Raw genomic sequence first — 16580 nt, 5'->3', positions numbered from 1 at the left:
CAGAGACCTCCACCTTAACTCAGACGTCTTACCTGTAAAGTCTCTAACAGTAAGAATTGTATCTCCTTAACCAGCGTCCCCAGCTCATAGTGGCTGCTGTTCTTGGGGTTATTTCACCCTAAATGCCACTCAGTGCATTCAAAAGAATATTACTTTAAGTCAGGCAGTGGTGGTGCACACCTTTAATAGCAGCATTTGGAGACTGAGGCAGGCAGATCCCAGAGTTTGAAGACAACCTGGTCTACAGGTTGAATTCCAGGATAGCTAGGGTTACAATGAACCCCCTTCCCCCCCCAAAAAAACCCCTCAAAACTTGTAATTTTAATTCGCCTAAGTAAGGGGATGGGTCGGTGGTCCTTAGTACTTACAGGTCTCTAAGTATTCAGAAATTTCCTGAGGATTGAAGATATGTGGGTGCTTTTGCCTGAGAGTGTGTGTGCGCATGCACACACACATTGTATAGTGTGTGTGTGTGTGTGTGTGCGCACACACACACACGTGCGTGCACGCTCGCACTCCATATTTTCAGATGAACGCTCCAAACCCGGCTCTGCCTGCCTTGGAATAGATACTTCATTCCCCACCAACAGGAAGAGTTCAGATGAGATCCCTGAGGGAGATGTTTCCCATCACCAGCAACATCTGGGCAACATCTGGTGAGCCATCCCAGGACGGGGAGACGCTTTTCTGCAGAAATACATCACTTATTTGATTATATTTTTCCCTTTAATCTCCTCCTCCTCCCGCTCGCCAGACTCCCTCACCCACCAGGTTCCCCGCTCTAAGCCCCCAGTACAGTCCTTGCCAACTCCCTGCCCTGGTTTTCAGCCTTGTCTGGTTTCCTGGATACAGAGCCTAGCAGGATGCAAACCTAGGTAGCTCCAGAGAACCTCATTAACTCTAGAGTCCAGCCCTGCCCAGCTCCCTCATCAGCATCTTGCAGAATCGGAGGCAAAGAATGTTGCAGCTGGCTGGGCTCACTGGTCCAACGCTCCCATTTTATGCACTGGAAGCAGGAGCTAGAAAAACAGCACTTGTAGGCCTCATCAAAACCCTCTTTCTGGGCTAGAGAGGTTGCTCATTCTGTAGAGTGCTTGTCTAACATACACAAAGTGCTATATAAAATCTTGAGTGGCAGTACCTGCCTGCAGTTCCAGCCCTCAGGAGTTGGAGGCCAGAGAACCAGGAACCCAAAGCCATTCTCAACTGCACAAGGAGCTGAAGGCCAGTCTGGGGTACAGAAGACCTATCTCCAAAACAATGAACCCCTCTGCTGGTGACAAAGAGGAGGACTGGTGGGGCCAAGATTGTTGGGTCACCAAAAACTGCAAACCTGCAGGCACAGGGAGAGACCAGCTGAATCTGGTGATGAGGAAATGTGGGGCCTCGAGGGACAGCCCTGAAACCTGTGTTACCTCTGCAGACTGACATGCAGTTCTCTCTGGTGTGTGTGGTGTCTTATTGTTGTCGTTTTTTTTTTTTTTTTTTTTTTTTTTTTTTTTTTTTTTTTTGACTCATAGCTCTGGCTTTCCTGCAAGTCACTGTGTAGACCTGGCTGGCCTTGAACTCATAGAGATCCCCCTGTCTCTGCTTCTTGAGTGCTGGGATGAAAAGGGTGCACCATCACACCAGGACATGTTTTGTTTTAGAGCTTCTCTGTGTAGCCCTGGCCCTCCTGGAACTTGCTCTGTAGACCAGGCTGGCCCTGAACTCAGATTCCCCAGCGTCTGCCTCCTGAATGCCTCCTGATTAAAGGCCTGCGCCACCACTCATCTGCCATGTTTTGTTCTCAAAATGGGGGTTGAACCTAGGGCTTTCGACATGCGGGGAAAGTGCCCTACCATTGGGCTACATACATCTTCGGCTAGCCCTGTAGAATATTTCCTGAGCAGACTCAGCAACTTCAGTGTACCAAAGCTGTGTGCTGGGGATCTCATCTGGCCCCCAGAACCCAGATTACCACAGATAAAGGGCAGGCTGACCTCTCCCACCCCCACTCGGCTTGTCCTCTGTACGTGTACATCCAGGACTGAAGACCGAAGAAAGGACCCGCCACCCTCCCCACCCTCGGTGCCATTTAGGCAGGACAGAAGGTCACCTCCCTACTGCACCCGGGGGAGGGGAGAATGGAATCCTGAGGGTTGGACTAACCACTGACAGCATTCATCTAGGACAGTCAGAAGAACCCAGAATGCAGCGGGAGCAGGGCTGAGAGGGGGAGGGTCGAGCTTCCACGAAGGCTTCCCGGAGGAGGCAGTACATTCTGAGTTATCCTAGGCGTCGTCGGGATTCCCTCAGGTGAGCAGAGAGAGGGTGAAACATTCCAGGCGGTGCAGTGAGAACGGGAGAGAACAGCGCTCTAGGTACTGGGTCGGACTGGCCCTGCTGTGGGCAGACGAGCACTCGGGTGGGCTCCCAAGAGAGGAGTTGACTGCTAGAACACACTTTCCTCTGCCTAGTAGTACAGGGAGTTGGCTGCGAGCCTAGGGAAGGTCTTGGCGGGAGCAGAGAAGGCAGCAGGCCGCTGTAAGTAGCCAGGGTTTGGCCTAGGAGAAAGCAGATTCTTCTTCGTCTTTTTTTTTTTTTTTTTTTTTAAAGGGGGGATGGGGGGGGGGGTGCTGGTTCCAGCAATCTCTACTTTAGGTATTGTTCGGGAGTAAGTGCTCTGGCCGGAGGGCAGAGGTGAAGGCTAGGCCCTGGGATGACCTTTTCTTCTCTCCTCATCCCTGGCTGGTCTCCAGTCTGAGCTAACTTTCTGCGGGATCTGGGAATGAGACCTAGGGTGAGGGCCCTGGAAGGGTCCTCAGATTGGATTGATAATAACTGCCCTGAAGTAGTGGAGGCAGAGGGAGGAGCTCCCATCACTCGCAGCCTCAGTCTACCCAGTCTGCAGCTCGGGACTGCTGGGCATGAAAAGGCGGGCATCTCTAGGACCCGGCTATGCACGAAGCTCAGCTCGGCGATCGCAGTAGCCGAGCGCGGAGCAGCGGCGCCACGGCCCGGTCAGAGTCCGCGGGGAGGCTAGAGGCTGGGGGAGGGGGCGGAGCCTCCGGGGCGGGGCCGGGAGCTGCGGGCTGCGGGGCGGCCTGGCGGGAGGCCCGGCGTGCGTCAGCGCCGTGAGCCCCGGAGTTTTCCACTGACGAGGAGGGCGGAGCTGCGGGCGGGGCCGGGGCTGAGCCACTCTCTCCCGCCGCCGCCGGACGCGCAGACCTGGGCAGGCTGCACCGACGGCCGCCTGGCCCAGCGCACTGCAGGTCGCTGCGCGCGCTGCGACCCCGGGGCCCGGACGCGAGTGGCTGCGGTGTCCTGGGCGAGCACTGCTAGTTTAGGTGAGTGCGGGGGACCCTGAACGCGGCCGGATGGGAATTGGGGCAGGGGGCGTCTCGGGTGAGTGGCGCTGTCACTCCAGCTCCCCGCTGATCTCCCTTGGGTCCTCCGGAAGGGACGCCGGGATCCGGCCTCCCAGCCCGACTGGAGATTGCGCGCCCGGGGAAGCCCACGGCTGCGAGGTGGGGGGAGACGAGGCTTCCCCTCCCCCGCTTCGCTGTGGTTACCCCGAGATGTCCAGGCGTCCCAAAGCTGGGCGCAGGTGGCAGAGGGACGGGGCGCGCGTGCCCGCGGGTGAGTTTCCTTTTGACCTAGTTGCCTGAGAACTTTTCAGAAGTTACTCGCGTGGCCCGGGCAGGTGACATTGGTCGCCTTCCTCCTCCGGCTTCCCAAGGGGAGGGTGCCGGAGCTGCGGCGTGTGCCGGGAGCCCCCGGCAGGCGGGGGGTCAGGGAGGGTGTGGAGGGATGAGTGAGGAATGAGTGAGGCTTGGTGAGTCACGGACCCTTGGAGGGAGGGAGGGAGGGGGGAGGAGGATTGTGTCGTATGTTCACCTGTCACCGTCACACGCAGAGGCCACTACCGTGAGTCACCGGGCGCAGCTACCCCGGCCACCCGCGGGCACACGTAGGCTCTCTCCCACGCACCTCTACTCCTTCTGCACACATTTCCTCTCCTTCCTCAGTTTACCCTTCCCGGAGGTCCTTTCGCCTTCACGTAGAAATGCCTACACCACAGCAACGGCCACACACTAGTCACTCGTGTTGCCGGTACAGTCACTCGTAGACATAGCCCACCCCCTGACAACAGAGAACCCCTCCCTGCTCTCTAGCTGCCCACCCAACACCGAAGTCTCAGGCTTTTGCCCAGAGTAAGTCAAAACTCCCTGCCCCCAAATCTTTGACAGCCCCGCCCACATCTCGCCGGCTGTCACCAAATCCACCCCCTTTTCTCCTCTGCGCTTGTCCTGTCGGTTCACCTGGCCCTGCCCTGCCCGGTGTGTCCTACGGGTCACACCCTCTCTCGCCCAGGCGCTGAGCCATCTTTCAACCATGCAAATCTAGAATTGTCAGTCTCTACTTACACCCTTTGGCTTCCTGTGCCCTCGGGCTAACACAGGCCCTCTTAACCGTATCGCCACCAGAAGGCGCACTGGCTGTCCTTGCTCCAGGCCCTGAACCGTGCTGTGACCCCCTCTGGAACTCTGCCAAGTCCTTCAGAGGAACCTGCCTCGTCCCCAGTTGTACCCTTCTTGCCTATCTCCTGTTAACTCCAACTTGAGAGATGTTGGTTGTAGGTCCTTTTCCTGTGTGCCCAGTGTCTGCCATAGTGCTTAGGATCTTTTGGAAGCTTAGCCAGAATTTGATTGATGAATGAATGAATGAATGAATGAATGAACGAACGATTGTGAAAAAACTGACTTAAGGCAGAGGAAGGGGTAACTGTCAAATGCAGTTTTCCCTGGGTAGAACCAAGCATTTCATATAGTCGGCAAACATTTGGCACTTACCCAGGGCAGGGCCCTGGAGGCTGAATCGAAGGAACTGTCCCCTCCCCCCCATCACTTTCTGAAGCATGGATGGGGGAGGGGTACGTCGGTGCTTCCTGTCTGCTGTCTCTTGAGCTGCCCAGCACTTGGTTTCCGTGAGGTCCAGAACTGCTTGGAGGTGATTTTCCGCACCCCAGGAAGCCCTTCAGGAGGGTCCGGGGTCCTGTGACCCTAGGTGTTGGGGGTGGGGGCATGACTGATCAAGACCTGGGGTTCTGAGGTCAAAGGACACATTCTTCAGATTCCTGGAAGGGGGGTCGAGGCAGCTAGGGGGCTGGGGACTGGAGCACACTGGCGGGTTGAGGCTTCCTGTAGGTGCCCCTTATTGCTTGGGTGGACCAACCTTTGCTGGTTCAGTGTACTAGATATCTGTGGTCACTAGACTGGGGTGACATTCCGTTCTCTGGGCTGTCAGTGTCTGTGTGTGGTGGCAGGAAGGGGGCGGCCCCAGATTCTCAAGCTGCTACCATCCCGGAAGGAGCCTGGTTCTCTTTGATTCCGGGGCCTGCCTCTGGGGCTCCTGGGGAGGGGGGGTGTTTCTGTCAGAGCCAGCTCCTGGGAATGGCTTTTCCTTCCTCCAGGACCCCAGGACAGGACTGTGTTCACCCTGGGAACAGGAATCTTGATTCCTGAGTAGCTGTTGCAGCCCTTCCCCCACCCCCTGACTCACTGTCTGGCACTGTTCAGCTATCTTTCATTCCGTTTTCTGACTTGGCCTCCTCTCCTCTGCTGCACAGCCTTTCTGTCTCTGCCTTCTTTCAGCCTCTGGATCCCAGGTGGCACCCTCCCTCCTTCCCCTCCCTCCCTCCCTCCCTCCCTCTCCTCAGACCCAGCCAGGGGTCCAGCACTCATGCCTGAAACAGCCTGGTCTTTCCAGAAGTCTGCCTGCAACTTTGAATGCTAACCCTCTTCGGCCTTAGCTCTTATCTTGGGTACACTTGGCTGGATCTCTATCCAATCCACGCCTACCTCCCTGACATCTGTTTACTCTTGGGGAACCCGGAGCCTCTGAGATGCCACCTCACACTTGCAACCGAGCGGGCAAGCAGGCGAGCGAGTGTGCAAGAGTCCCTTCCCTGTCCTCAAAGCCACCTTTGAACACTGTTCTTGCTCAGCCAGCATTGACCCCGGCTGGGGATGGGCATGTGTTTCCTCCTTAGATTAGCTTTCAGGGGCATCAAAAAGTCACACTAAGACCCCTGGGCCAAAGCACTGTCTGTGTGGCTGTCTCTCCCCCCCTCCTCCCACCCTCCACTCTTCTGGGCCCCTCTCTTCCAGGCTTATTATGGTCATGCAGAGATAGCCTATAGCCTAACCTTGTGTGAGGAGAGGTCGTCGTTACACTGTGGTCACTTACAGCTCTTAAAGAGTTGAGCCCAGGGTTTCATGCGAGCCAGACAACTGAGCTATGCCCCTGGCACATATGGAGGCATATGTCTGTCATCCCAGCACATGGGAGGCGGACACTGGAGGATCAGGATTGAGGCCATCGTGGGCTACACAGACCCTCTCTCAACCAAGATCTAGTATTTCCTGAAGCACTTGCTTCCAAGGTCATGGCGTTGGAGATTAATCTTTGATTCGGGACTGTTTTTGTTGGAAAGTGTTCTGTCAATAGCAGTACCCCAAAAGGGCAGACGTGGGGCGGGACTTTTGGGGTCCTTTTGGAAATGCCTTTTGAGTGGAGAAGGTTTTTCTCTGTAAATCAGGTTGGCTTAAAACTCCAGGCAATTGGGGTTGGGGATTTAGCTCAGTGGTAGAGCACTTGCCTAGCAAGCGCAAGGCCCTGGGTTCAGTCCCCAGCTCCGGGGGGAAAAAAAAAAAAAGAAAGAAAGAAAAAAGAGAAAACTCCAGGCAATTCTCCTGCCTTGTTTGAGATTGGATAAATGTGAGCTGTGATACTCGGTTCAGAAATGACTTCAGTGAGGGTGTAAGACTAGGTGGGCTGCTCCAGACTGTGAAGAAGCCAGGGAGGGTTGCAGGGACATGACCTTGTGGGAAACTGCAAACAGTGGTGCTCATCATGGGGACTGCAAACAGTGGGACTGCAAACAGTGGTGCTCAGCATGGGGACTGCAAACAGTGGTGCTCAGCATGGGGACTGCAAACAGTGGTGCTCAGCATGGGGACTGCAAACAGTGGTGCTCAGCATGGGGGACTGTGAGGTGGTGTTTTCTTTCTGTCATTTGGCTGTGGAGTACAGGGTGGCTCAGAAGGGTGGTAGCAGGTGGGGGCAGAGACACAAAACAGGTGATAAGCTCTTGTGTGTGCTGAGAAGCCACCTCAGGGCTTTGCTGGAGCACTACAGGGAGCTACACCATCAGGTGACCTACATAGAATATGCACAGTATAGGAATGTCACCTGTGCGGTAGAGGAATTGTTAAGGCATTTAACACCCCAGCAAGCTACCATCCAGGCTAACCTCTAACCACCATCTTCCCCCAACCCCCAGGAAATCCCCTCACAACTGTCCCCGGGTCACACACACCCCCTCCTGGAAGCCTGTCCCGTCCTCTAGCTTGGCTGTGGAGAGGGCGGGTACAGTACCCCTCTGATTGGTTTTCCCCTTTGTCAATCTCCGTTTGCATTTTCTGGCGGTTCACTCCTGTGTTTCCGCTCATTTGTTCTAGGGCTTACTATTTTTTGCACACTCAACTGCACACACGGTTCACTGACAGAGAACTTGACATGTGTTGATTCCTGTATTCTTTCCAGCCCTGTGAGGTTCTAACGTGCATTTATTTCCTTCAAGATCCAGTCTGCCTTAGCCGAGGCTGATTTTGAACTCTTGATTCTCCTGCACCTTCCAAGTGCTGGGATAGATATCAAGTGTGCACCACCCTGTCTGGCCTTCTGGGGCCTTCAGACAACTGGAGACCATGATGTTAAAAAACCAGCCAAGCCAAAGTCTAAATTCAAGCAGCTGATTTGGGCCTCTAGGACACCTCCCAAGTCTGTGCCTAGCCTGTAGGTGAACTTCCAGGACTAAAGCTGCCCGGGTGTGGGTGCCGAAGAGGGGAAGGAGGAGCTGAGGGTGGCTGTAGGCTGCAGGTTTCTGGCTTGAGCAACTGGGTGGGCGGCAGCAGTTACTAAGACAGGGAACACAGGAAGAGGAACAGATGGCAGGAGGGGGGGGGCAGAGAGGTTCAATTTGGGGCCTGTGGAATTGTGTATTTCCAGCAGTGGGTCCTTGGTTTGGGGGTCTCAGACTTGTGCCTTCCTTTTGTCTCATGGGAAGCAACCGGAATTAGAGAGGGAGGTGTCTTTTTTTTTTTCCTCCATCTCTCCCACCCCCCATGCATTAGGCTGCAGTGGTGACAGGATGTTTAGGGGCTACCTGTCAACTTGTGTGTAAGAGTGTGTCTGTGGTAAGAGTGCTTGTGCACGTGTGTGTGGTGCCTGGTTCACGACCAAACACCCTCATCCTGGGAGAGTCTACAGGTTAACTGGGCTGTTTGTGTTTGTGGTTTGACGCTGGGAAGCCTGGTAACCTAGCCTGAGAAACTGCCCCGGAAACACCTGCTTGGCCTCCTTCCCCCCCCGGGGGGCTGGCCTGGTAGTAAGATTTTTCTTAAGCCTCTCCCAAGTCTGCCTGGAGGAGATGGCTGTCACTCTCCCATGAGTGCTTTTATCCAGGGAGTTGTAGCTGGTGCCTTCGGATTTAGGACCTGCCAGAGGCTTGGACTAGGAGAGGGGACCACAGGCTACCTCAGTGGAGGAGACCCAGACAGCTTTCTGCTTGGTTTCCCTGCCTCTTTCACTTCCTGTGATGATGGTGGGGGAAGGGTCCCAGCTGTGGGCATTCAGCCCTGAATGAGTGAGTACCACAGACTCAAGCCAGCCTCGCGGCAGGTAGCTGCACTCAGCCACCATCCCTGAACCCTCTGAGGGTCCCCAAGTCCTGGAAAGACTGTTACTTGTCCAAGCACTGGAAGGTTAGGGAAGGAGCTTTAGTCCCTCCAGCCTGACTGGTGAGTGATTGCATCCTGGGGGGGTGTCCAGAGAAGCTACAAACGAGCAAGGGAAACAGGAGAGTGGAGAGCCACCTTCCTAGTCAGTTTCACTCTGAGGTTCTGCTTTGTTCTAAGGAGAATTAACCGTAGAGGTTAGATATTGGAGGTGAGTTTAAGATCAAAGTCAAGTCTTCCCACAGTCCAGCCTAGAGCAGGGGACTTTTCTCCTGTGGCATGGGGGTTTCTGAGGGAAAATCTAAGCTCCATCTAGGGGGGAGGAGCTTGGGAAAGTCCTTCTGCTGGGAATGGAGCCAACATCAAAACTAGCGCCCATTCTCAGAGCTCCTGCCCAGCCTGGCCCAGGAGTGTGGACCCGAAGCTGTCAGTCAGCAAGGCGGTGGACTTGTGTGGTCAGAGAGGAGCGCTGCCCTTAGAGGGGGCCTCTGGAGATTGCAGAAGGCCCTGCACAGGCAAGTGCACAAAGATCTGAGCGCCTGTGAGTCAGCCTCCAGGGTTCCTGTGAAGATGAGCCAGGCCAGAGTTCTGTCAGTCCATCTGTTGGTCTGTCTGCCTGCTGGCGTGTGTGTGCGTGTGCGTGTGCGTGTGCGTGTGCGTGTGCGTGTGTGTGTGTGTGTGTGTGTGTGTGTGTGTGTGTGTGTGTGTGTGTGTGTGTAGGTGGCAATGGGGAAGGTACCTGGCAGGTCTTGGGAGGCCAAAGTCTCTGGGATTTGGATTTGCATGTTAGACTCATTTGAGGGAGGAAGGAGGTACTGTGTCGTTTGGGACTGGAGACTGTACTGGAGTCACTACCATGAACCCGGGCTGGAGGGTTCAGAGTCTGGGAGATACCCTGGAAGGTAAGTTGCGGGTGGAGAAAACATGGCTAGGCTGGGAGCCTACCACTGAACAGTTCCATCTTCTTTATTCCAGGCCGTCTGTCCTCAGCTGCTTGGAACCCCTACATCCCACCATGGCTGGGCTACAGAAGAGGAAGTTTGACCAGCTGGAAGAGGACGACTGCAGCTCCTCCTCCTTGTCCTCTGGCGATCTCTCTCTCTCTCCTCCCAGCTCTTCTGCCTCCCCTGCCTGGACCTCTGAGGAGGAGGGACTGGGTGATCAGGCACCCCAGCCTGATCAGGACTCCTGTGGCATCCAGAGTTTAATGCGTGAGTCTCCTGTCCTGGGCACCCCCTACCACGCACCCCCCACCCCCTGCTTCTTCCTTCCCTAACTGTAGTTGGCCTTTTTGGCCTCCATAGCCCCCTCAGGGTACCTCCTTCTGTGAAGTCTTATGACTGTCCCACTCTGCAGAGGCACCTTGACTTCCTGTTGACTGTGGGGTTGTGCTATCGGAGATGTTGTTCCCTGAGTGGCTCTGGGGCCTTTCCAGGGGTGTTGCATCTTTGTTTCCCAACACACCTGCCCCTTCCAGGAAGCCCGCCGGGGCTCATCCTTCTCCTCACACACCCCAGGAACACTGTACACTGGCCTGCTCGGCCACTTCCCTCTTCCTTGCTTTTTAGCTTTTTTTCCCCCCGAATGTCTCCAAAAGGGTTTTTCCTGAATAGTTTTCTTTTTCCCCCTTTAGCTTATCTTATTTTAAATTTAAAAAAAAAAAAAAAAAAGACTCTCTCTTCCAACCGCATGGCATCTGCCTCCGGAGTACAGGGGTTATGGATGCGCTCCGCTCCATCATGGCAGCCTTCCTGGTTATCTTTCAAGCTTGTATAATTTTGATTTCAACTGAAAGTGATTCTCTTAAAAAAAAAAAAGGGTTTTTTTTATTTTTGAAATTATAATTACACCATTTCCCCTATCCTTCCCTCTAAACCTTCCCATATATCTGTCCTTACCCTCTTTCCAACTCACGGTCTTTTTTTTATTATTGTTACATAAATATATAGAAATATACCTCTAAATATTGTACAAACCTGCCTTGTCTTTATAATGTAAAAACAGCCTTTGGGGCTGGAGAGATGGCTCAATGGTTAAGAGCACTGGCTGCTCTTCCAGAGGTCCTGAGTTCAAATCCCAGCAACCACATGGTGGCTCACAACCATCTGTAATGGGATCCGATGCCCTCTTCTGGTGTTTCTGAAGACAGCAACAGAGTACTCAACATACATAAAATAATAAATCTTAAAAAAAAAAAAAAGACAGCCTTTGATTTTCAACAAGCTCTTTCTACTTCAAGAACCATTTTAGACAGTTTTCCCCTACAAGGAGAATGTTTTTAAGCACATCTCCCTGTGAAGTTTTGAAACCATAACTGTTCTGTTCATGTCTTGTATGCATACCTGTGTGTTACACATTTTTTTTTTGAAACAAGTGTGATTTTGTTAATGCCTGGAACCTAATATTACAAACAGAAAACCTTGTAGAAGGAATTTTCTCAGGTAGTTGAGTACAAAGTTAATATGTTAACTTGAAGTCACTCAGCATAGTGGCAAACACCTATATTCCCAGTATTGGGGAAGGGCTAGGGACTCAATGTCTCCTGCTATAGAACCAGTCCTAGCCATCTTGAGATAAATGATGATGTATGCCTTTAATTCCAGTTCTTGAGAGACAAAGCCTGGTGGATCAAGGCCAACCTGGTCTACGTATCAAGTTCTAGGAAAGTCTGTGTTATACAGTGAGACCCTGTCTCAAGAGAACATAAACACGGGCCAAGATGGCACCGGAGTTAAGAGAATCCTGCTCTTGCAGAGGACCTGAGTTTGGTCCTTCTCACCCACATCAAATCACTGACAACCACCTGTAGCTCCTAGTACTTGGGATCTGGCACTTTCTGAACTTCAAGAGCACCCACACCCAGGTGACATACACTCGAACATGCACTTAGTAAATTTGAGCTGGGCAGTGGTGGCACAGGCCTTTAATCCCAGCACTCGGGAGGCAGAGGTGGGCAGATCTCTGAGTTCAAGGCCAGCCTGGTCTACAGAGTTAGTTCCAGAACAGCAGAGGCTACACAGAGAAACCCTGTCTTGGGGGGAAAAATCATGTACAAAAATAAATAAGTTTGGAAACAACAACAACAATTAATGCCAGTGGGGTGGCTCAACATGTAAAGGTGCTCTCGGCCAAGCCTGATGTTGGGTTCCTGAGTTCAAACCCACATGGTGGGAGAACCAGCTCCTACAACTTGTTATCCATATGTAATCAATAATTTCAGAGAGGGAGACAGACAGACAGATAGACAGACACATTCTGGGTCTGTTGCGGAACATTTAAAGTATAAAGGAAAAGGTCTATAATATACATACTTATTTTTTATGTGTATGAGTATTTTGTCTGTATATCCATGTACCACATGCATGTTATACCTGAGCAGGCCAGAAGAGGGCGTTAGATCTCCTGAAACTGAGTTCCTTGGCTGCGACCTCTCCTATGGGCACCAGGGCTCTTAACTGCCAGTCATTTCTCCAGTTCTTTGTTATACATTTAAACAAGGGATTATATTGTCTTTGCTACATGTAAAGAATTAAAATGAAAGAAAACTGTACAAAGGATTTATAAATTCATGGTCATGATAGCAAGATGCTTCCTCTTTGAATGCAGTTCTCTGGTCTGGTAGATGATAAGCCCGGGTTGGCTTGGGCTTGTTCTCCAGATCCAAGACTTTTACGCTCAGATCCAAGGTGGGTGGAGAAAGTGAACGGGTCCGAATCTTCCTAGAGATCACACCGGGTCGGGGAGGACTCAGTGCCCTTTCTTGTCCCTTTCAGCCCCGTCCATCCTGAAGCGGGCTCCTCGGGAGCGTCCGGGTCACGTGGCCTTCGATGGCATCACTGTCTACTATTTCCCGCGGTGCCAGGGATTCACCAGTGTGCCCAGCCATGGTGGCTGTACCCTGGGCATGGCTTCTCGTCATAGCACCTGCCGCCTCTTCTCCTTAGCCGAGTTTAAACAGGAGCAGTTCCGGGCTCGGCGTGAGAAGCTCCGTCGGCGTTTAAAGGAGGAGAAACTGGAGATGCTGAAATGGAAGGTACGAGGCCCTGGTGCCGTTTGTGCATTACAAGTGCAGAGAAAGGGGCCTGTGTTGGTGCTGGGAGGTTCAATGGCTGGAGCTATAGCTCAGGCAGGAAGAGTGTCTGCCTAGTGGAAAGGAGGTCCTAGTGCTCAGCAAGCAGCACTGGGTAAACCAGGCATCCTGGAACTTGGGTGGTGAAGGAATCAGGGGTTCAAGGTCATCCTCAGCAAGCTTGAGGCCACGGACCATTCTCAAAAGAAAAGTAGCCGGCTTCAGACAAAAGGGCAAGGGCCCAGGCATCTAGTTAGAGTAGGGGTTTTGTATCTGAGCTAAGGTGACGTAAGAAATCCTTGTAGATGCTGAAGACATTGTACCTCACACTCGGGGAGAGCTAAATCTCTGTGTCTCTCACACCCCTTTCCTACCCTTGCAGCTTTCAATGTCCGGAGTTCCCGAGGCAGGGGCAGACGTGCCGCTCACAGTGGACGCCATCGATGACGCTTCTGTAGAGGAGGACTTGGCAGTGGCCGTGGCAGGTGGCCGCCTGGAGGAAGCGAATTTCCTACAGCCCTATCCACCTCGGCAGCGACGGGCCCTACTTCGCGCTTCCGGTGTTCGAAGGATTGACCGAGAGGAGAAGCGCGAGCTGCAGGCGCTACGCCAATCCCGGGAGGATTGTGGTTGTCACTGTGATGGCGTCTGTGACCCTGAAACCTGCAGTTGCATCCTGGCCGGCATTAAATGCCAGGTGTGTGGTTGTATTGGGAAGGATAAGGGGGTGTGCCTATAATCTCAGCACTCAGGAGGGTGTCGGAGGCTGGTGGATTTCTGAGTTCCACAACAGCCAGGGTTACATAGGGAAACCCTGTTGGTGGGGAGCTGGGCCTGCTGGCTTCTTGCATCCTCGAAGTCCTCACTTTCGCATTGTCTTTCTCTGCAGATGGATCACACGTCCTTCCCCTGTGGCTGCTGCAGCGAGGGCTGTGAGAACCCCCATGGTCGAGTGGAATTCAATCAGGCAAGAGTTCAGACACACTTCATCCACACGCTCACTCGCCTGCAGATGGAGCAGGGTGCGGAGAGTTTGGGGGATCCGGAGTCCCCCATGGAGGACGTTCCTGTTGAACAAACCGTGGTTTCCCCCTTTCCTCCTTCCAAACCCACTGTGAGCAATGACCTGGGGGACAGCAGCTGTGGCAGTGACATGACAGACTCTTCCACGACCTACTCCTCTGGCGGCAGTGGCAGCCGCAGCGAGGCTCCGAACCATCTTGTCCACCCCAGCCTGCCAGGTTCCAGCTTCCGGTCTGGCATAGATGAAGACAGCCTGGAACAGATCCTGAATTTCAGTGACTCTGACCTCGGTATTGAGGAAGAAGAGGAGGAGGGAGGGAGTGTGGGCAACTTGGATAACCTCAGCTGTTTTCATTTGGCTGACATCTTTGGTACGGGTGACCCCGGCAGCCTGGCTAGCTGGACACACAGCCAGTTTGGCTCTAGCCTTCCGTCGGGCATCCTAGATGAGAATGCCAACCTGGACGCCAGCTGCTTCCTAAGCAGCGGACTTGAAGGGTTGAGAGAAGGTAGCCTCCCCAGCAGTTCTGGGTCCCCTGAGGGGGAAGCCGTCCAGAGCAGCTCCTTGGACCTCAGTTTATCCTCCTGTGACTCCTTTGAGCTTCTCCAGTCTTTGCCAGATTATAGTCTGGGGCCTCATTATACTTCCCGAAGGGTATCTGGCAGCCTGGATAGCCTTGAGACCTTCCACCCTTCGCCCAGCTTCTCTCCACCGAGGGATGCCAGCTTCCTGGATTCTCTCATAGGCCTGTCTGAGCCGGTTACAGATGTCCTGGCGCCCCTTCTGGAGAGCCAGTTTGAGGACACTGCTGTGGTGCCTTTGGACCCTGTGCCCGTGTAAGGATTGAGATGACTTTTTCCTGCCCTGAGACCCTGTTGCTGCTTTTTATGTGATCTTGGTGTCCCCCAAGGTCTGTGTATGTAACGGTCTCCCGTGGGCTGGTTCTGCCCCCCCCCCCATGCCATGTGGGCAATCCTCTATTTTTACAGTAACACTCTGGATTTATTTATTTTTTTATGATTTTCTGTACTGAAGGGAGGGTGGGGAGGGTATCCCTCTTTCAATGCCTGGCCTCTATGTCCAAACAGAGGTCTTCCACCTCCTGTATGCCTGGAGGAGGAAGGGGCGGGGTTCACATCCCCTCTTTCTGTACTGTAAAATGCTCCTTGGTCCAAAGACAGCTGAAAAGCAGGCCTTAGGGTTTCCTGCGGACCGTGGGAGCTAGGTCTTCTGGACTGTGAAGATGTAATTTATTTCTGTAATTTATTTGGGGACCAAGACAGCGGTGGTTGGGCCTCTCTGGCAGGTGGGCGGTGTTGAGGCAAAGTCTTCGGTGTCCCCCGCCGCCGGTCTGGGCTTTGGTGTGGCGTGTAGGTTCGAGCTTTTATGATCTCTTATCAAACATCGGCCTGGCTCAGCTGAGCAGACGGAGGCTGTGCTTGACCATCGGTGATCAAAACTCCCTCTGCCCCCTGCCCTCTGTCCATTTCCCTCTCCCCAAGGCCATGGGTTATAAAGGCCCTGTGTAGGGTGGGGAGCCAGAGGCCCTAAGACATGAAGCACACCCCAGATCACTGTCTCTAGCCTTTCTGGGCACTGAATCCATCCTGACCCACCACACACCCCCGGCCAGTTGGCAAGAAAGAGGTGGCTCTTGGGGGCTTTTATGCCCTTCATTAGCTGATGTTGGATTTTATATGCATTTTTATATTGTCTCTAAGTGTCAGAACTATAATTTATTCATTTCTCTGTGTGTGTGTGTGTGTGCCAAGAAACGCAGGCTCTGGGCCTGCCTCCTTGCCCAGGAGGCCTCGCCAGCCTGTGTGCTTGTGAGAACACATTGTACCTGAGCTGACAGGTACCAATAAAGACTCTCTATTTTTAAGTGTGGTCTCCTTGGTGGGGTGGGGAGCATGGTGCAGCCCCAGGAAGCATGTGGGGTAGGGCACCTCGGTGTGGCATGGACAGAAGCTGTACCGAGGCAGGGCAACAGCACGATGGGCTTTCTTCCAGGCGGGCCAGTCAGGCTGTGGGCAGGGAGCCAGCTGAGAGGTTGGCTGGGCAAGTGGAACAGTTTTCCCCTCTGGATTAACCCCTTCTTCCCCGGTGCCATCTGGAGTTGTAAGGGAGCAGAGTGGTCTTTCAGGGCTGGGTGAGGGCACCCTCCTTTGCACACACACACCCTGGCTGGGTCCAGAAAGGGCAGGCTAGTGGAGGCCTGGCCCCCCGGCTGCTCAGGCAGCTGTAGTCTCTGGGGACTTGAGCTCCGGAAGTGTCTCTACCAGCCAGACCTGCCAGACCTGTCCCGAGGCAGCCAGAATGGGGCTCAGGTCAGGGGTGCAGAGCAGGCTGCTGCATCCCGTTCTGGGGAACCCCCGTCTGGAGCCTGACTGCCAGTGATTTCCATAGGACCTCCAGGAAAACGGCTGCAGGAGAGAGCCTTCCTATGCTGTAGCCTCTCTGCTGTTTTCTACCCAGAAGAATGGACTCAGTCCCGGCTCTCACTACCTAGTGTAGATTACCCGCCTACAGCCTGGGTTTCTCCAGCCCTGTGCAAATGATCACCGTTCCCCTCAAACTGGCTTGGTTTGTGAGCATTGCCCCACCTTGAATGCCGATACCTGGGGCGTGATTCTGTTTTTGTGTGTGACCTCCTCTTGCTTTGGACAGTCAGGGACAGGACCTCATGGCAACACCAGAGGGC

At 53.7% G+C, this 16580-nt stretch overlaps 1 protein-coding gene across 1 annotated transcript; it reads left to right on the top strand.

Moving 5' to 3' along the window:
- Positions 1-3189: 3189 nt before the first annotated feature.
- Positions 3190-14885, top strand: Csrnp1 (cysteine and serine rich nuclear protein 1). The gene is made up of 5 exons (XM_032911141.1): positions 3190-3329; positions 9759-9994; positions 12557-12816; positions 13235-13549; positions 13742-14885. Exons 2-5 carry the CDS (start codon positions 9799-9801, stop codon positions 14714-14716), a joined length of 1746 nt encoding a protein of 581 aa, XP_032767032.1. The 5' UTR covers positions 3190-3329; positions 9759-9798; the 3' UTR covers positions 14717-14885.
- Positions 14886-16580: the final 1695 nt, after the last annotated feature.

This window comes from Rattus rattus, chromosome 8 (assembly GCF_011064425.1).
Source record: "Rattus rattus isolate New Zealand chromosome 8, Rrattus_CSIRO_v1, whole genome shotgun sequence".
Taxonomy (NCBI): domain Eukaryota; kingdom Metazoa; phylum Chordata; class Mammalia; order Rodentia; family Muridae; genus Rattus; species Rattus rattus.
This window is presented reverse-complemented; position numbering and strand designations above follow the sequence as displayed.

Bases quoted from the DNA above. Each gene is read 5' to 3' on its own strand.
- Csrnp1 (XM_032911141.1), top strand. From the start codon at position 9,799: ATGGCTGGGCTACAGAAGAGGAAGTTTGACCAGCTGGAAGAGGACGAC. The intron at 9,995-12,556 runs GTGAGTCTCCTG...TGTCCCTTTCAG, and splicing joins TGGCATCCAGAGTTTAATGC to CCCCGTCCATCCTGAAGCGG. The intron at 12,817-13,234 runs GTACGAGGCCCT...CTACCCTTGCAG, and splicing joins TGGAGATGCTGAAATGGAAG to CTTTCAATGTCCGGAGTTCC.